This window comes from Gorilla gorilla, chromosome 10 (genome assembly GCF_029281585.2).
Source record: "Gorilla gorilla gorilla isolate KB3781 chromosome 10, NHGRI_mGorGor1-v2.1_pri, whole genome shotgun sequence".
Lineage (NCBI taxonomy): Eukaryota > Metazoa > Chordata > Mammalia > Primates > Hominidae > Gorilla > Gorilla gorilla.
Window position 1 is genome coordinate 50,270,987 of NC_073234.2, and position 26,289 is coordinate 50,297,275.

The window sequence follows — 26,289 nt, forward strand, 5'->3', positions numbered from 1 at the left end:
TCAGCCTCCTGAGTAGCTGGGACTACAGGCGCCCACCACCACGCCTGGCTAATTTTTTGCTATTTTAGTAGAGACGGGGTTTCACCGTGTTAGCCAGGATGGTCTTGATCTCCTGACCTTGTGATCCGCTCGCCTCAGCCTCCCAAAGTGCTGGGATTACAGGCGTGAGCTGCCGCGCCCGGCCTCATTCCATTAACTTTATGAAATTCTCTTTTCCTTGTTATCACCTTAAAGTGTCCAGCAAGGAGATCAACTTCAAATCAGTTTCTGCAAAACTTCCATCCCATCAGAAGGTTCTATTCCAACCAATTAAATCCCCATTTGTTAGGTTATGTCAGTCTTGTAAAAGGAGACAGCAAAATGATTAGAGTATGCATAAGTCATTTCCATCAACAGGTTTCAAGCAGGCTTTACTTGGGTTTAAAAACAGTGCTTCATGCATTTACAATAAGTTATTACAGAACTCTTAAGTCACTGATGCACACACAAAAGCTAAACCCAACTTACTAACTCTACGCAGACCTCTCCTGATCTCCCCAGGCTGGGCAGTAATTAGTACCTTACAGGTGTGATCCATGGCCCAGAGAAGGCAGCCACTGTCAGTTACAGTTGGACTGCTGCATCACAGTGGAGGCAGCAGAGTTGAAGATCCACAGAGGGCTGTAATACAGCCCAGAAAAGGCAATGGAGAGTGAAGGCTAGAAACATTGAGGAAGGGGTCAAGAAGCACTTGTACTTCCTGTTATCTTTTCCAATAGAATATTCCTGCAAGTTACGCATCAAAAAAAGGTGTTCAGAGGGTTTGAAAAAGAAGTGGTTAGCCCATGCCAGTGAAGGTGACAAAAAACAAAACAACTTGATTTTTGGTCATATCAGAAAGGATGGACGGAAACACCCAAGTACATGCACGGACACGAGTGCTTCAGCCAAAGGAGTGCTCTTTTCGCCAGCCACAAATTTTCTAACAGCAACAACAAAAACCCACAGATGTAAGTAACATGGAAGTGGATCAGTCCTAAGCCAAATAAGGATTCCCACCTGGGGCAAAAGCTGACTTCCTAGGACATGAACTGAACACATCACAGTAAAAGCCCAGTAGAGGCTGCTGCCAGTTCCAGCTATTAGTAATTATGAGGGGGACAGGATGACACCTCACACGGGCCACCCCTGGCAAGAGGGTTTGTTTCAGTTCTAGCTGTGAGGGGAATGTCTGCAGTTCCCACATGTGTGCCATGCTGTGAAGCCCATGGCCCCTGCTCCTCTCTCTGCCTCCCACACACTTAACAGTACACACAGACTTTGCTGGCAAGTGCTGTTTGTTCCTGCACTGCTATACTATGCGACTGCAGGACAATGCCATCCGCTCCATGGTTCTTTCAGCGCCTTGTCCCAAGGTAGTTGGTGGAGAGCAGGACCACGTTGTGCAGCAAGAGAGACAGCTCAGCTTCTGAAAACACCACAGTGTTAGTGGTTTGGCTTGGGAACACTGCCTTATAACTGCCTTGTTATATATGGCTTAAGCCTGGAGGCAGGAAGCCAAGTGCAGGGAGGGGTGGAATGAAGAAGCTGTTTTTCTCAAAGTTCCCTTTCTTTGTTTCAGCCCCTGTATGCATGCCTTCCTTTCCTTCTAATATATATTTGTATCAACTCATCCTCTATTTCTCATGTGATTGCAGTAGAAAATTCAGAGATGGTAATGGTACTAAACACCAGTCGCCTTGGGATTCTTCTGGTAGAAGTTGGTGCTCTAAGGACATTTCTCAGCTTCAAGATTAGTAGGCCTACCCTAACATCCAAAGGCCCAGAAAACATCAAGACCTAGCCTAAACAGGGGGCAAACAAGCCTAATACATACCCTCAGATGTTTTGTGTTTGGTCAGCAGACTGGTTTTTTTCTGAGTTTGAATGCCTTTAGACCAGTACTTCTCAATGGGGACAATCCTGCCTCTCTCCTCCCCACCCCTAGGATATTTGGCAATGTCTAGAGACATTTTTGGTTGAGACAACTGCGGGTGAAGGGGTGCTACTGGCATCTAGTGGGTAGAGGCTAGGGATACTGCTATAATAAATACCTATAAAGAACAGGATAGGCTGGGCATGGTGGCTCACGCCAGTGATCCCAAAACTTTGGGAGGCTGAGGCCAGCGGATCACCCGATGTCGGGAGTTCGAGATCAGCCTGACCAACATGGAGAAACCTGGTCTCTACTAAAAAAAAATACGAAATTAGCTGGGCGTGGTGGTGCATGCCTGTAATCCCAGCTACTTGGGAGGCTGAGACAGGAGAATCACTTGAACCCAGGAGGCAGAGGTTACGGTGAGCCGAGATCACACCATTGCACTCCAGCCTGGGCAACAAGAGCAAAACCCCGTCTCAAAAAAATAAATAAATAAATAAATAAATAAAGCACAGGATATCCCCCCATAAGAAAGTGCCAAGGTTGGAAAATTCACACTAGCATGCATTCACTCTTATGTTCCCACAGTCCCCACTACTCCCTCTTGTCTTATGGCCTACTTCGTTACCTGCCGGGCATGCAGTAGGCATGTGAGTTTGTGCCCTTTCAATTAGATGTATATATATATATATATATGTCTCACAGTACTCAATAATTAACTCCAAAATGACCTCAGAATAAAATACAAAAGCGACTTGGATTTTAGTGGTATAACCACAGAAATGTGTTTTACCTTTCAGGCTGCAGGAAATCTGCAGCCATTCTCCCAGCCAAGTTCGACACCTATCTTCACCAATATGCGTAGAATTCAGGCCACGGAGATAACAAGCCTATACCACTCAGAAGAGAAATGGTCCTTAATAATCACAGAGTAATTATGCCAAGGAAATGGAAATCCACAATCCTAAATCTCCTTTAAATAAGTTACAATCTCACCGGGCACAGTGGCTCATGCCTGTAATCCCAGCACTTTGGGAGGCCGAGGTAGGCGGATCACGAGGTCAGGAGTTGGAGACCAGCCTGGCCAATATGGTGAAACACCATCTCTACTAAAAAATACAAAAATTAGCCAGGCGTGGTGGCATGCACCTGCAGTCCCAGCTACTCGGGAGGCTGAGGCAGGAGAATCACTGGAACCTGGGAGGCGGAGGTTGCAGTGAGCCAAGATCATGCCACTGCACTCCAGCCTGGGCAACAGAGCGAGACTCTGTCTCAAAAAAAAAAAAAAAAGTTACAATCTCATTCCCACATGAAGCCTCTCCTCGTGGCAATTTGAAAACTAGTGATGGACAAGATGACAAGCAAAGAGTCCTATATAATCTAAAATAGTAGGTCTAAACTGCAGTATCCTTGCTTTCTGAAGTGCCAGAAGAAAAGAAATACAAACCAAAATTTCTGTGGGCAATTCCTTCCCCCTAGCTAAGTTTATTGAGAAAAAAGACACAGAAATGAGGTGAGGAGCTGGGCGCAGTGGCTCATGCCTGTAATCCCAACACTTCGAAAGGCCAAGGCGGGAGGATCACTTGAGCCCAGGAGTTCAAGACCAGCCTGGGCAACACAGTGAGACCCTGTCTCTACAAAAATAAAAGATAATTTCATTTTTTTTGGGGGGTTTTTTTTGAGACAGAGTCTCACTCTGTCACCCAGGCTGGAGTGCAGTGGTGCGATCTTGGCTCACTGCAATCCACCTCCTGGGTTCAAGCAATTCTCATGTCTCAGCCTCCCAAGTACCTGGGATTACAGGCATGTGCCACCACTCCTGGCTAATTAAAAAATAATTTTTAAAAAGGCCGGGCACAGTGTTTCACGGCTGTATTCCCAGCACTTTAGGAGGCCAAGATGGGAGGATTGCTTGAGGCCAGGAGTTCAAGACCAGCTTGGTCAAAATAGTGAGACTGAAAAATAAATAAATATGCTGGGTGTGGTAGCTCACACCTGTAGTCTCAGCACTTTGGGTGGATGGATCACTTGAGGCCAGGGGTTCGAGATCAGCCTGGCAAACATGGTGAAACCATCTCTACTAAAAATACAAAAAATTAGCTGGGCGTGGTGGTGCACACCTGTAATCCAGCTACTTGGGAGGCTGAGGTAGGAGGATCACTTGAACCGGGAGGCAGAGGTTGCAGTGAGCCAAGACTGTGCCACTGTACTCTAGCCTGGGCAACAGAATGAGACTCGTCTCAAAATAAATAAATAAATAAAAATAAATCATAAATAAATAAATGAAGTGAGAGAATAAAGAAGCTGGGTTCTATATAACAAACAAGACAAGGAGCCCCTGTAAACCTCCGGCCTGCCGTAGGCTCAAAAGCACACCAAGGGTTGAGGGTTGATGTTGCAATCAAGCTCTTACCGATTTTACTTCCTGAGCAGTCAGCTGGCCAATCCCCAGCTTTGCCAAAGCCTTGTCCAGTTGGTGAATCACAGTTGTATGAGTCTTCAAACGATGTCTCAACAAGGGAGGAGGCAGGTAAGATGTGAGAAGCATGGCCCGGCTCAAGGCTTTCTGTAACACAACCACATAGGAGGGGAAAGGCAAATAGTATGAGCTCAAGCAAACACCTGAAATATGGTGATGCTATGGAAAAGAGAAGCCCTCAAAGTGCTCACCACGTGCAAAGCCTGGAGTTGGTTCATGCCCAGAGGATGGTTAGAGAAACACTCTCTCAGAGCCAAAATATCATGTATTGCTGGGTGGGTACCACGTTGTATCTTGGAAGAGGTAAGAGATTTGTAGATGTTAGGAAAGTCCTGACTACCCCTCTTACCTAGTTTTAGTGCACACTGAATCTAACAAGATTCCACATTTGTAGGAAGGGTTAACTGCAGGAATACCTTGGTGCACAGATCTGTCAGACGCCACCGGAGTCCTGCATCAGAAATGAGAGGGATGACCTTTTCTAAATAACTAATAATTTCTGGGTGGGACTGCTTCCGGAAAGCATGATAGATATCTAAGAAATCAGTTTGTTGTTTTGGGGTCCAGAAATGCCTGATCAGTAGTTGCCTGGGAAACAGGTACCTGAAAGGAGAAAGAATCACAAACTCACTTGCTGAAACTGGCTTCTTTCAGAGGAAGCCAAAGAAAGCATTTGGTAGACATGAATACTAGGAAGAAGAGATGGAGACACTATTTCCCTACCTCAGTGTTCTTTTTCTGTTTTAGTTTTTTTTTTTTTTTTTTTTAAGAGACAGGGTCCCCTCTCTCACCCAGGCTGGAGTACAGTGGCAAGATCACAGCTCACTGCAGCCTCGACCTCCTAGGCTCAAGCAATCCTCCCACCACAGCCTACTGAGTAGCTGGGACTACAGGCACAGGCCACTATGCCTGGCTAAGTTTTTAATTTTTTTTGCAGAGACGGGTCTTGCTATATTGCCCAGGGTGGTCTCGAACTCCTGGTCTCAAGCAATCTTCCTGCTTCAGTCTCCCCAAGTGCTGGGATTACTGGTGAGAGCCACTACGGTCAGCCCTTTCTCTTAAGTGACTCTCAGACCAAAGTTTATAAGACACACTGAAGCACACTTTCAAGCACCATTACTGAAATGTGATGTGAAAGGAAGGACTAGCAGAATAGCCTGCCACGCAGCAATCAGATATAATGACTCATTTTGAACTAAAGCATGTGAAGAGCATGCTTTGGAGAGAGTCGCAGCCTGACCTGGACACTATATGTGATGCTGACAATCTAACTATAGCACAGTCCTTATGTGGACCCAGTATGTAAAAGGCAATTGATTTGTTGTTTTTTTTTGAGACGGAGTCTCGCTCTGTCACCCAAGCTGGACTGCAGTGGCGCGATCTCGGCTCACTGCAACCTCTGCCTCCTGGGTTCATGCGATTCTACTGCCTCAGCCTCCCAAGTAGCTGGGATTACAGGCACCCGCCACCACGCCTAGCTAGTATTTTGTATTTTTAGTAGAGACAGGGTTTCACTGTGTTAGCCAGGATGGTCTCAATCTCCTGACCTTGTGATCTGCCTGCCTCGGCCTCCCAAAGTGCTGGGACTACAGGCGTGAGCCACCGCACCTGGCCACGATTTGTTTTTTAATTTATTTATCTACGTGTTTGGTGGTTTTAAAACATGACCTCAAATTCTCTGGCACTTGTCTTATGGAGAGCTGAGGTCTACATCCTCCCCTTTTTTCATTCTAAGTGACTGATTCAATCAATAGGACAGAGCAGCAGTGAGTCTATGTGACCTTCAAGACAAGGTTATAAAGTCATGTAGATTCTTACTAGAACCCCTCACTCTTGGAGCCCTGAGCTCTCAAGTTAGAAGTCCCACTATCTTGAGGCTGCCATACTGAAGAAGCCACATCTGAGCACTCTGGTTGACAGTTCTAGCCATGTAGCCATCCCTGCCAGGGCACCAGACATAAGAGTGATCTTGGACCTTCCAGACTAGTCCATTCAGCAGCTAAATATCACTAAGGGACCTCTGTCAACCCTACATGGAAGAGAGAAATCAACCGCTCACCTGAGCATTGCCCTAATTCTTGACCTACAAAATCATGAAAATGATTTGTATGATTGTTTTATGCTATTAAGCTTTGAAGTTATTTGTTATGCAGCAATAGATAATGAATGACATGCAAGATCACAGTTAAGAAATGTCATTTTTGGATATGAAGTAATAAAAATGTTATCAGAATACGAAATGTACTTTTTTTTCCTAAAGAAATTAGTCTAAAAGTACTCTCTCTCAGGGAGTGAGAGAGAGTATAGGGATGATGGAGAAGGTCACTATCTTATTTCACATGACTCAGGGCAGCTAAGAGATAGGGAGAGTCTAGGCCACCTACACTTATAGCTGTGATGTGTCACAGTAACCAAGGTCTTCCTAAGTGGCTTTTATGAACCTTGGAATAATGAGAAGATTGGAGCAGAAGTTTGATAACCTCTGCCTATCTTCTGAAATGAGCAGTTCTGTTTAAAGTTAATTCTTAATTTAAAAAATTGATACATCTTCAAGATGTTGGGGAGAGGGAAGTCTGTACTCACATTAGCAAGAAGACCAGGTAGTTGGCAAAAGGTGGAATGGAAATAATACCTAGGAAAAGACACTTGGTGACGTCTTGGCGGAACTAAGCAGAAATAAACACAGATGCAGTTTTAACCCAAATAAGTTGTTAATACAATAGACAATCCATCCACCCCACTGTACAGTAAACTTCTATTACAGCCCAGAAAAAGGACCAAATTTCTTTCTTTTTCTTTTTGAGATGGAGTCTTGCTCTGTCACCTAGGCTGGAGTCAGGGGTGCGATCCTAGCTCACTGCAACCTCTGCCTCCTGGGTTCAAGTGATCCTCCTGCCTCAGCCACTCGAGTAGCTGGGATTATTGGCATAAGCCACCACTCTAGGCTAACTTTTGTATTTTTAGTCGAGACAGGGTTTCACCATGTTGGACAAGCTGGTATCAATCTCCTGACCTCCAGTGATCTGCCCGCCTTGGCTTCCCAAAGTGCTAGGATTACAGGCATGAGCACTGCATGTGGTCCCCAAGTTTATTTCTATTTACTTCTGGATGGTTAGTTCCTTGAGGACAAAACCTCTGACTTATTTACTTTTGCATCCCAAATAATGTCTAGTACAGAGCCTGACATTATACCAAATCCTTCAGTGAACTCTTCCTGATCTGCAGAATGGGTCCTAGATTCTTACTCTCAGCTTCAAAACGACCCATCAAATCACCACCAAATACTACTTTCATGCTGCCCTTTGGATCCTTGCAGACTTTTTTTTTTGTGAGACAGAGTTTCGCTCTTATCACCCAGGCTGGAGTGCAGTGGCGCGATCTTCACTCACTGCAACCTCCGCCTCCCAGTTTCAAGCAATTCTCCTGCCTCAGCCTCCCGAGTAGCTAGGACTACAGGCGCCCGCCACCATGCCCAGCTAATTTTTGTATTTTTAGTAGAGATGGGGTTTCACCATGTTGGCCAGACTGGTCTCAAGCTCCTGACCTCAGGTGATCCGCCCACCTCGGTCTCCCAAAATGCTGAGATTATAGGCGAGAGCCACTGTGCCTGGCTGCCCTTGCAGACTTTTATTTTCATTTTATTATTATTTTTTTTTTGAGATGGAGTCTTGCCCTGTCGCCCAGGCTGGAGTGCAATGGCATGATTTTGGCTCACTGCAACCTCTGCCTCCCGGGTTCAAACGATTCTCCTGCCTCAGCCTCCTGAGTAGCTGGGATTACAGGCGCCCGCCACCACACCCAGCTAATTTTTGTATTTTCAGTAGAGATGGGGTTTCACCTTGTGGGCCAGGCTGGTCTCGAATTCCTGACTTCGTGATCTGCCTGCCTCGGCTTCCCAAAGTGCTGGGATTACAGGCGTGAGCCACTGCGCCCAGCCCCCTTGCAGACTTTTGTATGTTCAGAAACTAATTAGATTTTAGTATTTACAACTTTCATTCAGAAAGTGTGCCAGAAATTCTGTGGAGCTCTTGCTATGGAGGGCTACAACTCTGGATGAACCCAATTCTTACAAATAATCTGATGCCTCATTCAGTTCAATATTTTGTTCTCATGGCAAAGGGCAAAAGCTTGATCAATGGTGAACAACAAATGAAAGAAAAAACCTTGAGATCTTGATTAAATGTAGTTACCTCACCATGAACTTCTGGATATCTGCCCCTGGCCCATACCTGTCTCAAATGCTCCATCTCCCGGTATGGAAGTTGATGAAACTTTATATTGTGCTTCCACATATTTGTCTTTATTCTTCTAGCCTTTTTGGCATCAGCCCATAACATCTGCAATCCTGCCTCATTAAAGTAGAGGACAGAGTGTGATGTTATCCCAGTTTAAATCTTAACCACAGCTTCCTACTCCATGTTCAATCACATGCAAACACTCTCACCCCTCCCCAACAATACTCAAAGCTTTAAACTAGGTAACTTGAAACTCCTGAGGTCAACCCGAATCTCTTTTCTCAACCTTTTTTCCCCTAGCACATCGCCTCTCTTCTAGCTACGTTTGGCTTCTGTAATCTGCTATGGAATGGTCTCCCTCTTCTGTTTCATTGGTCACTCCTTTTTAAAAATCAAGCTCCCTAACTTCAGAAAGTCTTGCTAAATTAACCCTATGTATTCCCCAGCCAGATATTAATTTAATCTCCTTTCTGGAACTTTTTTTTTCTTTTTTTTGAGATGGAATCTCACTCTGTTGCCCAGGCTGGAGTGCAGTGGTACGATTTCGGCTCACTGCAACCTCCACCTCCCAGGTTTATGCAATTCTCCCACCTCAGCTTCCCAAGTAGCTAGGATTACAGGCGTGTGCCACCATGCCTGGCTAATTTTTGTATTTTTAGTAGAGATGGGGTTTCACCATGTGGACAGGCTGGTCTTGAACTCCTGACCTCAAGCAATCCACCTGCCTCGGCCTCCCAAAGTGCTGGGATTACAGGCATGAGTCACTGCGCCTGGCCTGGAACACTTATTTTTATTTTTGAGATGGAGTTTTGCTCTGTCGCCCAGGCTGGAGTGCAGTGGTGCAATCTCGGCTCACTGCAACGTCCACCTCCTGAGTTCAAGCAATTCTCCTGCCTCAGCCTTCCGAGTAGCTGGGATTATAGGTGCCCGTCACCACACCTGGCTAATTTTTGTATTTTTAGTAGAGACTGGGTTTCACCATGTTGGCCAGGCTGGTCTCAAACTCCTGACCTCATGATCCGCCCGCCTTGGCCTCCCAAAGTGCTGGGATTACAGGCGTGAGCCACCGTGCCCGGCCTGGAACACTTTTTAAAGTAGTTTAGTTCAATATATTTTTATGATTACATTTTAAATTTTCATTCTATGAAAATTCTTGCATCTAATTTTTTTCTTTTCTTTTTTTTTTTGAGATGGGAGTTTCACTGTTGTTGCCCAGGCTGGAGTGCAATGGTGCGATCTTGGCTCACCGCAACCTCCATCTCCCAGGTTCAAGCGATTCTCCTGCCTCAGCCTCCCTAGTAGCTGGGATTACAGGCATGTGCCACTATACCTGGCTGATTTTGTATTTTTAGTAGAGACGGTGTTTCTCCATGTTGGTCAGGCTGGTCTCAAATGCCCAACCTCAGATGATCCGCCCGCCTCAGCCTCCCAAAGTGCTGGGGTTACAGGCATGAGCCACTGCGCCCGGCTTCTTGCATCTATTTTTTTAATGCTTTCATATTTATCAGTGATTTACATGTCATTATATGATGTCTCGATTGTCTTCAAAATAATACATAAGGCAAGTATATAAATAGGATTGGCAGCCATGAGTTATGATAATGAAGTGAGGTGAATACATGGAAGTTTGTTAACTACTCTCTCTACATCTGTGTGTGTTTAAAAATTTCCATAATAGTTGGCCGGGCGCGGTGGCTCAAGCCTGTAATCCCAGCACTTTGGGAAGCCGAGGCAGGCAGATCACGACGTCAGGAGTTCGAGACCACCCTGGCCAATATGGTGAAACCCCACCTCTACTAAAAATAAAAAAATTAGCCTGGTGTGGTGGCAGGCGCCTGTATTCCCAGCTACTTGGGAGGCTAAGGCAGGAGAATTGCTTGAACCCAGGAAGCAGAGGTTGCAGTGAACCGAGATCATGCCATTGCACTCCAGCCTGGGTGAGAGGGTGAGACTCTCAAAAAAAAAAAAAAAAAAAAATTCATAATAAAAAGTTTAAAAACAAACACAAATGCTTTCATCCCTCTCATTTCATCCTATTTATCTACATGAAAACAGAAAAAGCAGCCAATTTTATCTCTACAGATTAAGGATAAGTAATTTTTCAAGTCCATGAAGCTAGTAATAATTATGATAATGTTCAGATTTGACAATGTAGTTTATTATAGTGTTATGATAAAAGCATAGAGCATATTATAGATTTGGTGCAAAAGCAATTGTGGTTTTTGCCACTGAAAGCCAAAAGCCACAATTACTTTTGCACCAACCTATAATATTGTTAGGTAACATTTAGATGAAAATAACTTAACATTTACTTGGCACTTACTAGGGATCAGGACCTGTTCTAGGTACTTTACATGTATCAATTTTTAAAATCTTCACAACCATGTGATAAATAGGTAGGTTCCATTACTCCCATTTTACACATAAGAAAACCAAGGAAAGAGGGGTTAATTAATTAGTCCAATCACACAGTGACGAACTGGGATTTGAATCAGGCAATCTGGCTCCAGAGTAGTCACTTGACATGATACATATCTTCTTCTAGTAACTAAGGATCTCTGATTTGAAACAAAACATTTAGAAACCAAGTATTATGTAGTGCTATTACCACTACAACATACTACCTAATATAGATTCGTAACAAGGGTTAGACCTCATTTTCCTATGGGTAAGTCAACTGATAAATCACAGGGCAGGTCTATACAGCCACAGATCCCTGCCCTGTGCAAGGCAAAAAATTTCTACTATAGCCAGGTGTGTGGTTAAGAAAGTACGAGAACATACCTATATTCTCCCTCCCTCATGTTGCTGTCATAAGTTGTTTCTCATAACATCTTTCTAGAAACATTCTCAAGAAGTGCTAATTTATAAGAATTAGTTTAAGGCACAGGCATTTATGAAATATAAGATATCTCGGCTCACATCCCCATAGCAGAACCTGCAAATGATCTTATTTATGCTAACTCTTTGACCCTGTCCAAGAGCTGATTCCGGAATTTCTATTGTAGTTTCGTTTTTACCTTTCATGAAGATTGTGTACAGGACATAGAAGCGGGGGAAATGACGACCCAAGAAACGATGGTATTTCCCATTAATCGCTTTTGTCTTGGTTACCACATAAGACATCAAGTTCTTCACATCTGCCTTTGGAGAAAGGTGAAGCTTTGAAGACCTACAAGGAAGATCAAAGAGACTATCTGGGAATCAGTCCTAGAAGCTCCCTCACGCCTTGAGTCCCTAATGTAAAGCAGGAGTCTCGGAGGTTGTATCCCAAGGCTTGACACTTCTGAAATCCAAGGAAGGTCTTGGGGTCAAGAAGAGATAGGCAATCAGACTGAAACACAAATCAGGCAAAGGCCAGGCAGGAAAGGAACTCAGGGTATGCCTCTGGAGAGAGCGCAATGCCTGTGGGACAATTTGAACTGCAGGCTAAGTCAGAAAGAAGTGGAATCGAGATAGCAGCGGTAAAACCTGAGCCGAAAAAGTGAGGCTGAAAGATGAGCTCAGGACACGCGGGGAAACCAGACAATATGGGGCACTGAGAGTACAGAGGGTCAGGAAGCCGGGTCACTAGTGGGGATCGGAGTTTGAATCCTGAACAGAAGAATAAAAATTCCAGGGCCAAGGCGTGGAACTCTGAGAATTAAGAGACAGAATGCAAGCAAGGTTGAGACACTGTAAGAGCCTGGACGTCAAAAATGCTTTTCTCGCTACAGGTCCCTCACCGAGGGGCCCCCCAAGCCAGGCCAGAGCGACCAAGTTGCAGCCTCCGGGTGACAAAATGTCCAGGGGTGACTGCCGAGCCCCACACAGCCGACCGAGCCCAGCACACCCTGGAGAGCGCCATCTTCACAGCGAGGGAAGCGGGAGAGAAGAGGTTGTCTTTGGGTCAAAGTTAACCGTACGTCGCGTTCGTTCGAAGACGCATGCGTCTTTTCTGAGCGCTGATTGGTAGCCATACCCTGCTTGGCTCCAGCACAAGCCAGGAGAGGGAAGGACTCAAAGACTAAGTGCGGAAGGAGGGCCAGGATTGGACACAGCAGTACTTCCAGGTTTAAAGGCGCCGGAAACAGGGTGACCCAGAAGGAGCGAGTTCTTATGCCACTGGTGTGGGTTTGCGATGCGGAGGGCACCCTCTCCTTGAGGCGCCCAGTGACCCTCCGCGATTCCTCAGGGCTTCCCAGCGCCGCCCTTGCCCTCTGCCTGGACTCGGGGCGTCGGAGCCTCGACTGTTAGGTAGCAGATGTCAGTTTGCCAGTGCCTGGGGCTGGGAGGACCCGCGGCGCCCTCTAATGGTGCCGGCGTGGATAGGCCGGGAACTGTCCACTTTCCAGTCAGTCTGGCGGCTAAGGTTGGAGGCCTGGGAGCGGCCCCTGTGCGGACTGAGTACACTTTTTCCTCTCTTTGTCGTTTCCAGAACTAAGTTTGTGGGAAAATGGTTTTCGTTAAGCACCTACCGAAGACCAAGCTCTGTCTCAACTTAAATGTTACTATTCTGAGAGGATTTCTGTGACCACCCTATCTGAAGCAGTGCCGGCGAAAAGGACACACTTCACACTTATTCTCATGTTACTCTGTTTTGTTTTGTTTTGTTCTTTTGTTTTTGTGACAGTTTTGCTCTGTCGCCCCGGCTGGAGTGCAGTGGCGCGATCTTGGCTCACTGCAGCCTCCGCCTCCCGGGTTCAAGCGATTCTCCTGCCTCAGCCTCCCGAGTATCTGGGATTACAGGCGTCCGCCACCACGCCCGGCTAATTTTTGTATTTTTAGTAGAGACGGGGTCTCACTATGTTGGTCAGGCTGGTCTTCAACTCCTGGCCTCAAGTGATCCGCCAGCCTTGGCCTCCCAAAGTGCTGGGATTACAGGCGTGAGCCACTGCACCCGGCCTTGTATTTTCTTTGTAGCATCTATCACTTACAGTGTTTATGTATTTGTGTCCTTGTTTGACAGCTCCCTGAACTAGAATGAGGGTAAGCATCTTCTCTGCCTTGTTCATTGCTGCACCTCCAACACTAGGTGCCATACTTAGCACATAGTAGGTGCTCAGTAAACATGTTTGAATAGATTCATACTTGAAACTAAGAAGGATTCCCAGAAGTGGTACTTAACTGCCTCCAAGAATTAACAGTCCTCTTGGATATATATGAATATTTATTCTTCATGGAAGGTGGTAGAGCATCCCATGTGGGTTCCCTGGATATAGGTTCAATCTTGGCATTGACATTTGTTTTAGTGAATGTTACCTTGGATATGTCACTTTAGCTGTGAGTTTATTTCCCTTATAATAGTACCTACTTTATAAGAAATCTTTGAGGATCCAAAGAGAATACAGCTGTGAAAGCTCCCACATCTGTATAATGCTTTATGGGTCACAGAGCTTTATATTAGCACAGGTTATTAATGACTGTACCACTCGTGCAGTCAGAGGAAAAGTTTTAAAAGATGGCCCTGGATCTTCACAAGTGTTGGGTAGATGGGGTGGACGGGATAGAAAGTTGACTAAGATGGCTGGGCGCCGTGGCTCATGCCTGTAATCCCAGCACTTTGGGAGGCCGAAGCGGGCTGATTACCCGAGGTCAGGAGTTCGAGACCAGCCTGGACAACATGGTGAAACCTCGTCTCTACTAAGAATACAAAAATTAGCCGGATGTGGTGGTGGGCGCCTGTAATCCCAGCTACTCGGGAGGCTGAGGCAGGAGAATCACTTTAACCCAGGAGGCGGAGGTTGAGGTGAGCCAAGATCGCACCACTGCACTCCAGCCTGGGCAACAGAGTGAGACTGTCTCAAAAAAAAAAAAAAAAAAAAAAAGTTGACTAAGATGTGGTCTTCATATTCAGGTAGTTTTTTTTTTGGGTTTTTTTTGGAGACAGAGTCTCACTCTGTCACCCAGGCTGGAGTGCAGTGGTGCAATTTCAGCTCACTGCAACCTTCATCTCCCGGATTCAAGTGATTCTCCTGCCTCAGCCTCCCGAGTAGCTGGGTTTACAGGCACCCGCCACCATGCCCAGACAACTTTTGTATTCTTTTTTTTTTTTTTGACACGGAGTCTCGCTCTGTTGCCCAGGCTGGAGTGCAGTGGCGCAATCTCGGCTCACTGCAACTTCCGCCTCCCGGGTTCACACCATTCTCCTGCATCAGCCTCCCGAGTAGCTGGGACTGCAGGTGCCCACCACCACACCTGGCTAATTTTTTGTATTTTTAGTAGAAACGGGGTTTCACCATGTTAGCCAGGATGGTCTCGATCTCCTGACCTCGTGATCCTCCCACCTCGGCCTCCCAAAGTGCTGGGATTAGAGGTGTGAGCCACCACACCCAGTCCAATTTTTGTATTCTTAGTAGAGACGCGGTTTCACCATGTTGGCCAGGCTAGTCTCGAACTCCTGAACTCAGGTGATCTGCCCACCTCAGCTTCGCAAAGTGCTGGGATTACAGGCGTGAGCCACCGTGCCCAGCCATCTTTAGGTAGCTTCTGAGTCATGTCAACTACTCAAGAATGTTCAGCTCTAAAATTCTGGAACTCTCTTGGAAAGAAGGAGACAAAATCAGAGTTTTGTGGAGAAAATAGGAAGGAACTGTGTCTGAAAGGATGGAGTAAAGGGGAAGGCATTTCATGCAATGAAAGAATGTGGCAGGAACACAGGTCATTCCTCAGACTTTTCTTTCTTTCTCTTCCTTCCTTTCCTTCCTTTCTTTCTCTTTCTCTCTTTCTTTCTTTCATAGGGTCTCGCTGTGTCGCCCAGGCTAGAGTGCAGTGGCCCCATCATGGCTCACTGCAGCCTTGATCTCCTGGGCTCAAGTGGTCCTCTCACCTCAGCCTCCCAAGTAGCTGGGATTACAGGCGCATGCCGCCACGCCCAGCTAATTTTTGTGTTTTTAGTAGAGATAGAGATTTGCCACGTTAGCCAGGCTGATCTTGAACTCCTAGACTCAAGCAATTCCCCTGCCTTGATCTCCCAGAGTGCTGGGATTACAGACTTGAGCCACTGCACCCAGCCCTTTCCTGAGATATTTATTTAGTGTTAGGCCTCTTCCCCCTTTCCCCCGCTACACACACACACACACACACACGCACACACACACATGCATCTTGTTGGTTCTATCTTCTAGCTGTTCTTCAATCAGCCAGCTTCCTTCTATCTTCTCTGCCACCACCCTAGGCTAAGCTGCAAGCCTCTGGTCCCCACTTCTACAGCAGCCTCTTTACTGGTTTCCCTGCCATATGTTTTGTCCTCCCTCCAACCAGTTCTCCATGTTGTATGTAGCCAGAGAGAGCTTTTAAAATTGCAAATCTAAGCTTGTCATTTCTCTTTATAAAACCTTTCAGGTTTCCGACTGGGCGCGGTGGCTCACGCCTGTAATCCCAGCACTTTGGGAGGCCGAGGCGGGCGAATCACGAGGTCAGGAGATCAAGACCATCCTGGCCAACATGGTGAAACCCCATCTCTTCTAAAAATACAAAAATTAGCCGGGCATGGTGGTGCGTGCCTATAATCCCAGCTCCAGCTACTCAGGAGGCTGAGGCAGGAGAATCACTTTAACTTGGGAGGCGGAGGTTGCAGTGAGCTGAGATCACACCATTGCACTCCAGCCTGGGCAACAGAGTGAGACTGTGTCTCAAAAAACAAACAAACAAACAAAAGGCTGTGGGCTGGGCACAGTGGCTCACACCTGTAATCCCAGCACTTTGGGAAGCTGAGGCAGGCAAATCACCTGAGGTCAGGAGTTCAAGACCAGCCTGACCAATATGATGAAACCCCGTCTCTACTAAAAATACAAAACTTAGGCTGGGTGCAGTGGTCCATGCCTGTAATCTCAGCACTTTGGGAGGCCAAGGCAGGTGGATCACCTGAGGTCGGGAGTTCAAGACCAGCCTGACCAACATGGAGAAACCCCGTCTCTACTAAAAATACAAAATTAGCCAGGCTTGGTGGCGTATGCCAGTAATCCCAACTACTCAGGAGGCCAAGGGAGAAGAATCGCTTGAACCCGAGAGGCGGAGGTTGTGGTGAGCTGAGATTGCGCCACTGCACTCCAGCCTGGGCAACAAGAATGGAACTCCATCTCAAAAAGAAAAAAAAAAAACAAAAATTAGCTGGGCATGGTGACATACACCTGTAATCCCAGCTACTCAGGAGGCTGAGAGAGGAAAATTGCTTGAACCCGGGAGGCAGAGGTTGCGGTGAGCCGAGATCATGCCATTGCACTCCAGCCTGGGCAACAAGAGCAAAACTCTGTCTCAAAAAAAAAAAAAAAGAAAAACCAAGCTGTGCCACAACCACCTTGGGCACGTGTCATCAGGACCTCCTAAGGCTGTGTCATGTCCTTGACCTTGGCAAAATAAACTTTCTAAATTGATTGAGACCTGTCTCAGATATTTTGGGTTCACATAGGTGTGAGTCACTAAGCCAGACCTATCTCCACTTTATACATGAGGAAAATGAGGTTCAATAATCTGCTCAAGATTGAGTCAGAATTTGAACCCAGGCAGGCTGGGCATATGAGTTAGTGCTGCACTGTATATAAACAGCTCCGTTACAGGAAACTCTTAACCCCACAGACTGAGGTTCCTGTTACTCACTTTGTAGCTAGCTATACTTATTTTTCATAGTACTTAACATCATAATTAGCTGTGTCATTATACATTTCATGGCTATCTTCCCCACAGGAGTCTAAGCTCACTGTATTCCAGTCCCTGGCACACAAGGGGGGCTTATTAAATATTTATTAAATGAATATGGCCAAGCGCAGTGGCTCACATTTGTAATCCCAGCACTTTGGGAGGCTGAGGAGGATGATCACTTGAGGTCAGGAGTTCGAGACCAGCCTGGGCAAGATAGTGAAACCACGTCTCTACCAAAAATACAAAAATTAGCTGGGCATGGTGGCACACGCCTGTAATCCCAGCTACTCGGGAGGCTGAAGCAGGAGAATCGCTTGAACCCGGGAGGTGGAGGTTGCAGTGAGCTGAGATCATGCCACTGTACTCCAGCCTGGGTGACAGAGTGAGACTTCATCTCAAAAATAAAATAAAAACTACAGAGGCTGAGCACAGTGGCTCATGCCTGTAATCCCAGCACTTTGGGAGGCCAAGGTGGGCGGATCACGAGGTCAGGAGTTTGAGACCAGCCTGACCAACATGGTGAAATCCTGTCTCTACTAAAAATACAAAAATTAGCCAGGCGTGGTGGTGTGCACCTGTAATCTCAGCTACTCAGGAGGCTGAGGCAGGAGAATCACTTGAACCCGGGAGGGGGAGGTTGCAGTGAGCTGAGATCATGCCACTGCACTCCAGCCTGGGTGACAGAGGGAGACTCCATCTCAAGAAAACAAAACAAAAAACCAGAAGGGGTTAGGCACAGTGGATCATGCTGTAATACCAGCACTTTGAAAAGCCAAGGCAGGCGGATTGAGACCAGCCTGGCCAATATGGTGAAACCCTGTCTCTACTAAAAATACAAAAATTAGCTGGGTGAGGTGGCAGGCACCTGTAATCCTGGCTACTCGGGAGGCTGAGGCAGGAGAATCGCTTGAACCTGGGAGACGGAGGTTGCAGTGAGCTGAGATCGCACCACTGCACTCCAGCCTGGGTGACAAACCCAGAATCCATTTCAGTAAAACCCAAAAAAACAAAAAACATGCCGGGCGCGGTGGCTCACACCTGTAATCTCAGCACTTTGGGAGGCTGAGGCGGGTGGATCACCTGAGGTCAGGAGTTTGGGACCAGCTTGACCAACAAGGAGAAACCCCCATCTCTACTAAAAATACAAAATTAGCCAGGCGTGGTGGTGCATGCCTGTAATCCCAGCTACTCAGGAGGCTGAGGCAGGAGAATCACTTGTACCCGGGAGGTGGAGGTTGCAGTAAGCCGAGATCACGCCATTGCATTCCAGCCTGGGCAACAAGAGCAAAACTCCATCTCAAAAACAAACAAACAAACAAACAAACAGAAATTATATTGTATAAGCCAAGAACATACAAACATAGCATGAACTAAAAAAAAAAAAAAAAACTGTCCTCAACTTAGATACATGTAAGGATGTCTTGCTCTGCAAATTGGGCTAGTTAACGATAAAAGTGGCGTGAATGATGATGACATTGATGATTTGAATAAAATTATGATATAAAATTTGACTGAGAAAGCATTATTTCTAAATAAATGTTTTATATGTGATTTAAAATATGTGTTGCTAAATAATATTAGACTTACATTTTCCACTAAGTAGATGTTTAAAGTAGACATCTGACTACTTCATAAAAGGTTGGCCAAAAACTATCTTCTAGTTCTTCTCCTTGGGAAACATAAGGCATTGCCTTACATTAAAATGTGCAGCTGGGTGCAGTGGTTCACACCTGTAATCTCAGCACTTTGGGAGGCCAAGGCGGGAAGATCTTTGAGGTCAGGACTTTGAGACCAGCCTGACCAACGTGGTGAAACCCCATCTCTACCAAAAATACAAATATTAGCCAGGCGTGATGGTGCTTGCCCACAATCCCAGCTACCCTAGAGGCTGAGGTGGGAGGATCGCTTGAACCCGGGAGGTGGAGATTATAGTGAGCCGAGATCACACCACTTCACTCCAGCCTGGGCAACAGAGTGAGACTCTGTCTCAAAAAAAAAAAAAGTTGAAGGAGTAGTAAATTCATAATTTTTTTTTTTTTAGACAGAGTCTCGCTCTGTCACCCAGGCTGGAGTGCAATGGTGTGATCTCGGCTCACTGCAACCTCTGCCTCCTGGGTTCAAGCACTTCTCCCTGCCTCAGCCTCTTGAGTAGCTGGGATGACAGGTGTGAGCCACTGTGCCTGGCTGTAAATTTATAAATTCTGATGGTGGTGGCAGTAGTGGTGCTTCCAGGTGAAGAAAAGTCAGATTTGAAGTAGGTTGTGGAGAGTCAATTGGAGATTGCTTGGCAGACAAGTAGTAGGAATAAATGGCACAAGATTGGAGTCCCCAAACCCAAGTATCACTGGGATTATCATTTCTAGGAAGAAAGAAGGAACAATATGTGCAAAGATACGAAAGAATGCAACCTTAGGGAAAGGTAAAGTTTCTTTTTGTAGCAGAGGTAATAACTGCAGTGATTTGCCACTTTTAGTTACTAATTCACTAAATTCGACAAGCTGATTCGGGACAGTTATTCTTCCCAAGGAACTGGGGGGAAAATACCAGAATGAAAGAGTTTTTGTTTGTATTTTAATCTGTTTATAGAGAGGTGGTCTTGCCATGTTGCCCAGGCTGGTCTTAAACTCCTGGCCTCAAGGGATTCTTCTACCTTGATCTCCCAGAGGACTAGGATTATAGGTGTGAACCACTGGGCCCAGTCTTAAAGAGGGATTTTTTTTTTTTTTAAGTGAGTTTTAATTTTTTTGTAGAGACACGGCCTCACTATGTTGCCCAGGTCAGTCTCAAACTCCTGGCCTCAAGCAACCCTCCTACCTCAGTCTCCCAAATTGCCAGGATTACAGGCATGAACAACACCGAACCCGGCCAAGGGTATTTATTTATTTATTTATTTATTTATTTATTTATTTATTTATTTATTGAGACAGCGTCTCGTTCTGTTGCTCAGGCTGGAGCGCAGTGTCTGAATATCAGCTCACTGCAATCTGCACCTCCTGAGTTCAAGTGATTCTGGTGCCTCAGCCTCCCAAGTAGCTGGGACTACAGGTCATGTACCACCATGCCTGACTGGCTAATTTTGTTTTAGTAGAGACAGGGTTTCTAGCCTGGCCTGTTGCCCAGGCTGGTGTTGAACTCAAGTGATCCACCTGCCTCGGCCTCCCAAAGTGCTGGGATTACAGGCATGAGCCGCTGTGCCCAGCCCTGCCAAGGGTTTTGTTTTGTTTTGTTTTGTTTTGTTTTGTTTTGTTTGAGACAGTTTCACTCTTGTTGCCCAGGCTGGGTGCAGTGACACCATCTTGGCTCACTGCAACTTCCGCCCTCTGGGCTCAAGCAATTCTTCTGCCTCAGCCTCTTGAGTAGCTGAGATTACAGGCACTCACCACCACACCCAGCTAATTTTTTGTATTTTTAGTAGAGATAGTGTTTCATCATGTTGGCCAGGCTGGTTTCGAACTTCTGACCTGAGGTGAGCCACCCACCTTGGCCTCCCAAAGTGCAGGGATTACAGGCATGAGCCACCGCGCCCAGCTCTGGCCAAGGGTCTTAATAACCAATGGTTAATACAGTTTTATGATACTCTCTGAGCAAGAGTAAAACCTAATTCCCAAAAACCCACCTAATCCTATTTCTTTTGTATGTATTAAAAATGTTTTAAAAGGATAATAAGAAAGAATACTATAACATTCCTCTATGTATCCACTACCAAAAATGAATAAATAGTATCATACCTATTTTCGCCTTTCAAGTCCAATTCTCTTCCTTTTCTCCTTCCCTTTAGACATCACTTTTATATTAGCCTGCTTTCATTTTTTAAAAATTTTTAATTGTTTTATTTTTTGAGACAGAGTCTCACTCTGTCTCTCAGGCTGCAGTGCAGTGGCACAATCTCGGCTAACTGCAACCTCCACCTCCTGGGTTTCAGCGATTTTCCTGCCTTAGCCTCTGAGTAGCTGGGACTACAGGCCCGTGCCACAATGCCTGGCTAATTTTTGTATTTTTAGTAGAGACGGGGTTTCGCCATGTTGGCCAGTCTGGTCTCGAACTCCTGACCTCAAGTGGTCCGCCCGCCTCGGCCTCTCAAAGTGCTGGGATTACAAGCATGAGCCACTGTGCCCAGCCTAGTCTGCTTTTAATTCTTTGAATATCTATCTATCTATCTATGATGTATTTACACACACATACATATATACATACATACATCTATACACACATACATATACATACATATGAACATTTACATATATATGGTATTTCTTAATGTTTTAAAAATTCATGTAATTTGTTTCATGTGGCACTTATTTTCCTGCATCTTGTTTTGTTTCCTTAACTTTGTTTTCATAATTTGTTCATCTAGATTAAGTTCATTGATTTATTTTATTTTCTCAATTTTTAAAATTTTTATTCTTTTCTTTTGAGATGGAGTCTTGCTCTGTCACCCAGGCTGGAGTGCAGTGGCACGATCTTTGCTCACTGCAACCTCCACCTCCCGGGTTCAAGCGATTCTTCTGCCTCAGCCTCCTGGGTAGCTGGGATTACAGGCATATGCCACCACACCAGGCTAATTTTTGTATTTTTATTAGAGACAGGGTTTTGCCATGTTGACCTGGCTGGTCTCAAACTCCTGACCTCAGGTGATCCACCCACCTCAGCCTCCCAAAGTGCTGGGATTACATGTGTGAGCCACTGGCCCAGCAAGTTCATTCATTTAGCTTGCTGAATGGTGTTCCATCACATGAATACACCCCAATTTGCTTATCCATTTGCTACTGATTGACATTTACATTGTTTTTAGTGTTTCATTATTACAAACACTACATTTCAGGGAATATCCTCCAACAGGTCTCCTAGTGCTAATGGATGAGAGTTTCTATGAAGGAATGTTTTTAGAGGTTTTTTTTTTTGAAACCACTATGGAAATATGTTTTATATTAAGACCCAGTTCATAGATGAAATAAAAATTTAACAAAATAATACCTGCCCTTGCTATATGCACTGTTTCCTACTCTATTGCATTCTGTCCTATTTCATTTTTGTAAAATGCTGGACATGACTCACTACATTGATTTTATGACTCACTAATGGATTGAAAAACAATGCTCTAAGGCATTTATCTGGAAGTAGACTTTCTAGATCAAAGAATAAGTGCATTTTCAACTTGAGTAGATATTATCAAGTTGCTCTCCAAAGTGGGTGTATCAGTTTTACAGGATATCAGAGTCCTAGTTTTTCCATATCCTCACTGACACTTGAAATGGTCAGAATTTTAGATTATTGATGGTCCTGTAGATGTGAAACAAATATCATTGTCAGTTTAATTTGGAAAAAATTAGCCAGGCGTGGTGGCATGTGCCTGTAGTCCCAGCTACTTGGGAGGCTGAGGTGGGAGGATCACCTGAGCCCAGGAGGTCAAGGCTGCAGTGAGCTGTGATTGGGCCACTGCACTCCAGCCTGGGCGACAGGGTGAGACTTTGTGTCAAAAAAAAAAAAAAAAAAAAAAGAAAAAAAAGTTTTTTAGATGGGAGTTTTAAATATTTTTAATAGTCAATTTAATCAGAATGGTCCATTTTTACTTCTGCTTTTTCATAATTTTATTGTTAAAATTTTATCTTGAGTATAAGAATACTATATATTTTTTCAAATAATTTTGTTGTTGTTTTTGAGACAAGGTCTCACTCTGTCACCTAAGCTGGACTGCAATGGTGCAATCTCAGCCCACTGCAACCTCCACATCCTGGGCTCAAACGGCCCTCCTGCCTCAGCCTCCCAGGTAGCTGGGACTACAGGCATGCACCACCATGCCTGGCTAATTTTTGTATTTTTTGTAGAGACAGGGTTTCACCATGTTGCTCAGGCTGGTCTCGCACTCCTGGACTCAAGTGATCTGCCTGCCTCAGCCTCCCAAAGTGCTGGGATTACAGGTGTGAACCACTGTGCTCAGCCTTTAAAAATAAATTTAAAAAAATATATATGGAATGCTTCATGAATTTGCGTGTCATCCTTGCACAGGGTCCATGCTAATCTCTGTATTGTTCCAGTTGTAGCATATGTGCTGCCAAAGTGAGCACCAGATAATTTTGAAGTTGGTTGGTGTTTTGTTTTGTTTTGTTTTTACAACTTTAGATATTTAATTGCCCTGGAGTTTATTTTTGCCTATTCCTTTTCTGTCTTGTGATACTTCAGCGCCTCATTATGTGATTCTTCACCATCTTTGGGACTCTCTGCTTCTAATCTCCTCCCTCAGAGTCTTTTTCTTGAAGAGAATGGGAATATAAAAGGCCCCAGGCTTAGAATAGCTCTTCAAAGGCCTTATTTTTTTTTTTTTTGAGACAGAGTCTCGCTCTGTCACCAGGCTGGAGTGCAGTGGTGATCTTGGTTCACTGAAGGCCTTTAAAGAAGCAAGTGGGAGGGCCGGGCGCAGTGGCTCATGCCTGTAATCCCAGCACTTTGGGAGGCTGAGGCAGGTGGATTACGAGGTCAGGAGTTCAAGACCAGCCTGGCCAACATGGTGAAACCCCGTCTCTACTAAAAATACAAAAATTAGCCGGGCATGGTGGCAGGCCCCTGTAATCCCAGCTACTTGGGAGGCTGAGGCAGGAGAATTGCTTGAACCTGGGTGGCATATGTTTCAGTGACCTGAGATCGAGCCACTGCACTCCATCCTGGGTGATAGAGTGAGACTCCTTCTCAAAAAACAAAGAAACAAAAAAGAAGCAAGTGGGAAAGAAGAGGTAAAGAGAATCCTACGTGCTTTTTTTTTCCTGTTTTTTTTTTTCCAAAAGATTGTGAAACTGAAGCAGAGTTACACATAAGTTGTTGGTGAATCTAAGATTAGTACCCGGATCTCCTGACCATCAAACTGAAAGGTTTCAGGAGAGTCCACCTGAAACCAGTTTGTGAGAGACGACTTGAAGAGGAGACTAGTATCTCCAGAGAAGGAGCAGTATTCTAAACTTACAAGAAGTAGCTTTTTTTTTTTTTTTTAAGAGCCAGAGTACAGGAGTATACCACCACGCCCAGCTAATTTTTGTATTTTTAGTAGAGATGGAGTTTCGCCATGTTGCCCAGCTGGTCTCAAACTCCTGGGCTCAGGGGATATGCCCTCCTCGGCCTCCCAAAGTGTTGGGAATACAGGCCTGAGTCACAGTGCCCAGCCAAGAAGTAGCCTTTGATTTTCGTAATTGCAGTCATCAAAAAGCATCATCAAAGAACTTTTATCAGGCCGGGTGCGGTGGCTCACGCTTGTAATTACAGCCCTTTGGGAGGCCAAGGCGGGCGGATCACCTGAGGTCAGAAGCTCGAGACCAGCCTGGCCAACATGGTGAAAGCCTGTCTCTACTAAAAATACAAAAATTAGCTGGGCATGGTGGCATGCACCTGTAATCCCAGCTACTTGGGAGGCTGAGGCAGGAGAATTGCTTGAACCCGGGAGGTTGCAGTTAGCCGAGATCATGCCACTGTATTCCATCCTGGGTGACAGAGTGAGACTCTGTCTCAAAAACAAACAAACAAACAAAAAACAGAAAAGTTTTTATCAGTGATTGCTTGCAATGGGCAATTAAGGTAGACACTGAACTAAATTTAGAATGTATTATTCACAAATATAGCCTAAGAATTTATACTCTGAAAATTAATAAAACAGATAAGCAAAGGACAAACCATATAACAATAAAAAAGAGCAATCTAGAACTACTGTATATAGTAAAGAATTAACATCAAACACATCAAAGTCGGTGCAATTCAAGGATAAAGGCATCACTGGGTGACAAGCAGTGCCTAGTATGTATTTGTTATAGGGGTTCCAAGTTCAGGGAAACTGTCATCAATCAACTAGGTAGGGTGGGTCTCTTCTGACTTCTCCCATCCTCTCCTTTTCCATCCTCCACCCATGTGCCCCACTCCAAGCTTTTTCTCCTCCAAGCAACATAAGCCTCACTAATGCTTGAAATCAGAGGAGTTTTTACTTTGTGTTAGCACTTAGCTCTCAATAAGTGGACCTTTACCCAGCATCAGCAGGAACCACCCTCAGGAGTCACTTTGTGCTGCCTGGCACGTCCACAGCAATTAGAGCAAAAGGACAGAGTTAAGGAAACTCTTTGAGGAAAATTTTCCCCACTCAGCTTTGGCAGGGTCACCTGGGAGCCCTCTCATCAGTATTGATATTCACTGTGGTACCCCCGTTGTTCCACTAGCACCATTTACTGAGCTTCCTCTGTGTTCAGTTCCTATAAAAGAAAGGAAGCCCTTGCCTCAAAGTGCTCTCAATTTATTTATTTATTTTTACTATTTTTTAATTTTTGAGATGGAGTCTCACTCTGTCCCCCAGGCTGGAGTGCAATGGTGTGATCTCGGCTTACCACAACCTCCACCTCCCAGGTTCAAGAGATTCTCCTGCCTCAGCCTCCCTAGAAGCCGGGATTACAGGGGCCTGCCATCACGCCCAGCTAATTTTTGTATTTTTAGTAGAGATGGGGTTTCACCATGTTGGTCAGGCTGGTCTCCAACTCCTGACCTCAGGTGATCCCCCCCACCTCAGCCTCCCAAAGTGCTGGGATTACAGGCGTGAGCTACTGCACCCGGCTGTGCTCTCAATTTAAATGCATTTGCACATTCAGCAAGACTCATAAATGTCTTACCTAGCTGAATCAATATTAGAAAGGCCTCAAGGATTTTGCAGTTTGATATCACTGTCATAACAATTGTTTCAATGTAGAAAAAAAGGTTAACATATTTCATATATATTCATTAAGAAATGTACATGGGCTGGATGCAGAGGCTCACACCTGTAATTCCGGCACTTTAGGAGGCCAGGGTGGGTGGATCACTTGAGGTAAGGAGTTTGAGACCACCCTGGGCAACATGGTGAAACCCCATCTCTACTAAAAATACAAAAGTTACCCAGGCGTGGTGGCATGCGCCTATAATCCCAGCTACTCAGGGAGGCAGGAGAATTGCTTGAACCCAGGAGGCAGAGGTTGCAGTGAGCTGAGATCGCGCCACTGCCCTCCAGCCTGGGTAAGAGTGAGACTCTCTCTCAAAAAAACAAAACCAAAAGTGGCCGG

General features: G+C 45.3%; 1 protein-coding gene and 1 non-coding gene across 8 annotated transcripts; both read right to left on the reverse strand.

Moving 5' to 3' along the window:
* Positions 1 to 380: 380 nt before the first annotated feature.
* On the reverse strand, positions 381 to 12,830 carry LETMD1 (LETM1 domain containing 1). 7 transcript variants are annotated; one of them, XM_004053128.2, is made up of 9 exons: positions 12,337 to 12,830; positions 11,632 to 11,783; positions 8,606 to 8,721; positions 6,960 to 7,042; positions 4,793 to 4,979; positions 4,568 to 4,669; positions 4,311 to 4,463; positions 2,691 to 2,787; positions 381 to 1,447 (listed from the first exon to the last, which is right to left on the reverse strand). In XM_004053128.2, the coding sequence occupies exons 1-9, from the start codon at positions 12,456 to 12,458 to the stop codon at positions 1,377 to 1,379; spliced, it is 1,083 nt and encodes a 360-aa protein (XP_004053176.1). In that variant the 5' UTR covers positions 12,459 to 12,830; the 3' UTR covers positions 381 to 1,376. The 7 variants fall into 7 exon arrangements, with proteins under 7 accessions (XP_004053176.1, XP_004053177.1, XP_018894128.1 ...); XM_004053129.3 differs by having other exon boundaries at positions 12,444 to 12,498; XM_019038583.2 differs by lacking the exon at positions 8,606 to 8,721 and having other exon boundaries at positions 6,960 to 7,008; positions 12,337 to 12,535.
* A 10,361-nt stretch (positions 12,831 to 23,191) lies between these two features.
* On the reverse strand, positions 23,192 to 23,295 carry LOC115930253 (U6 spliceosomal RNA). The gene has a single exon (XR_004066906.1). It is a non-coding gene; the product is annotated as a U6 spliceosomal RNA (small nuclear RNA).
* Positions 23,296 to 26,289: the final 2,994 nt, after the last annotated feature.

Excerpts from the sequence above, each read along its gene's own strand:
- LETMD1 (XM_004053128.2), bottom strand. The coding sequence starts at position 12,458 with ATGGCGCTCTCCAGGGTGTGCTGGGCTCGGTCGGCTGTGTGGGGCTCG. Across the intron at positions 11,784-12,336 it reads CTGGCTTGGGGGGCCCCTCG|GTCTTCAAAGCTTCACCTTT; the intron begins GTGAGGGACCTG and ends TCTTCCTTGTAG. Across the intron at positions 7,043-8,605 it reads AGATGGAGCATTTGAGACAG|TTCCGCCAAGACGTCACCAA; the intron begins GTATGGGCCAGG and ends ATTTCTGCTTAG.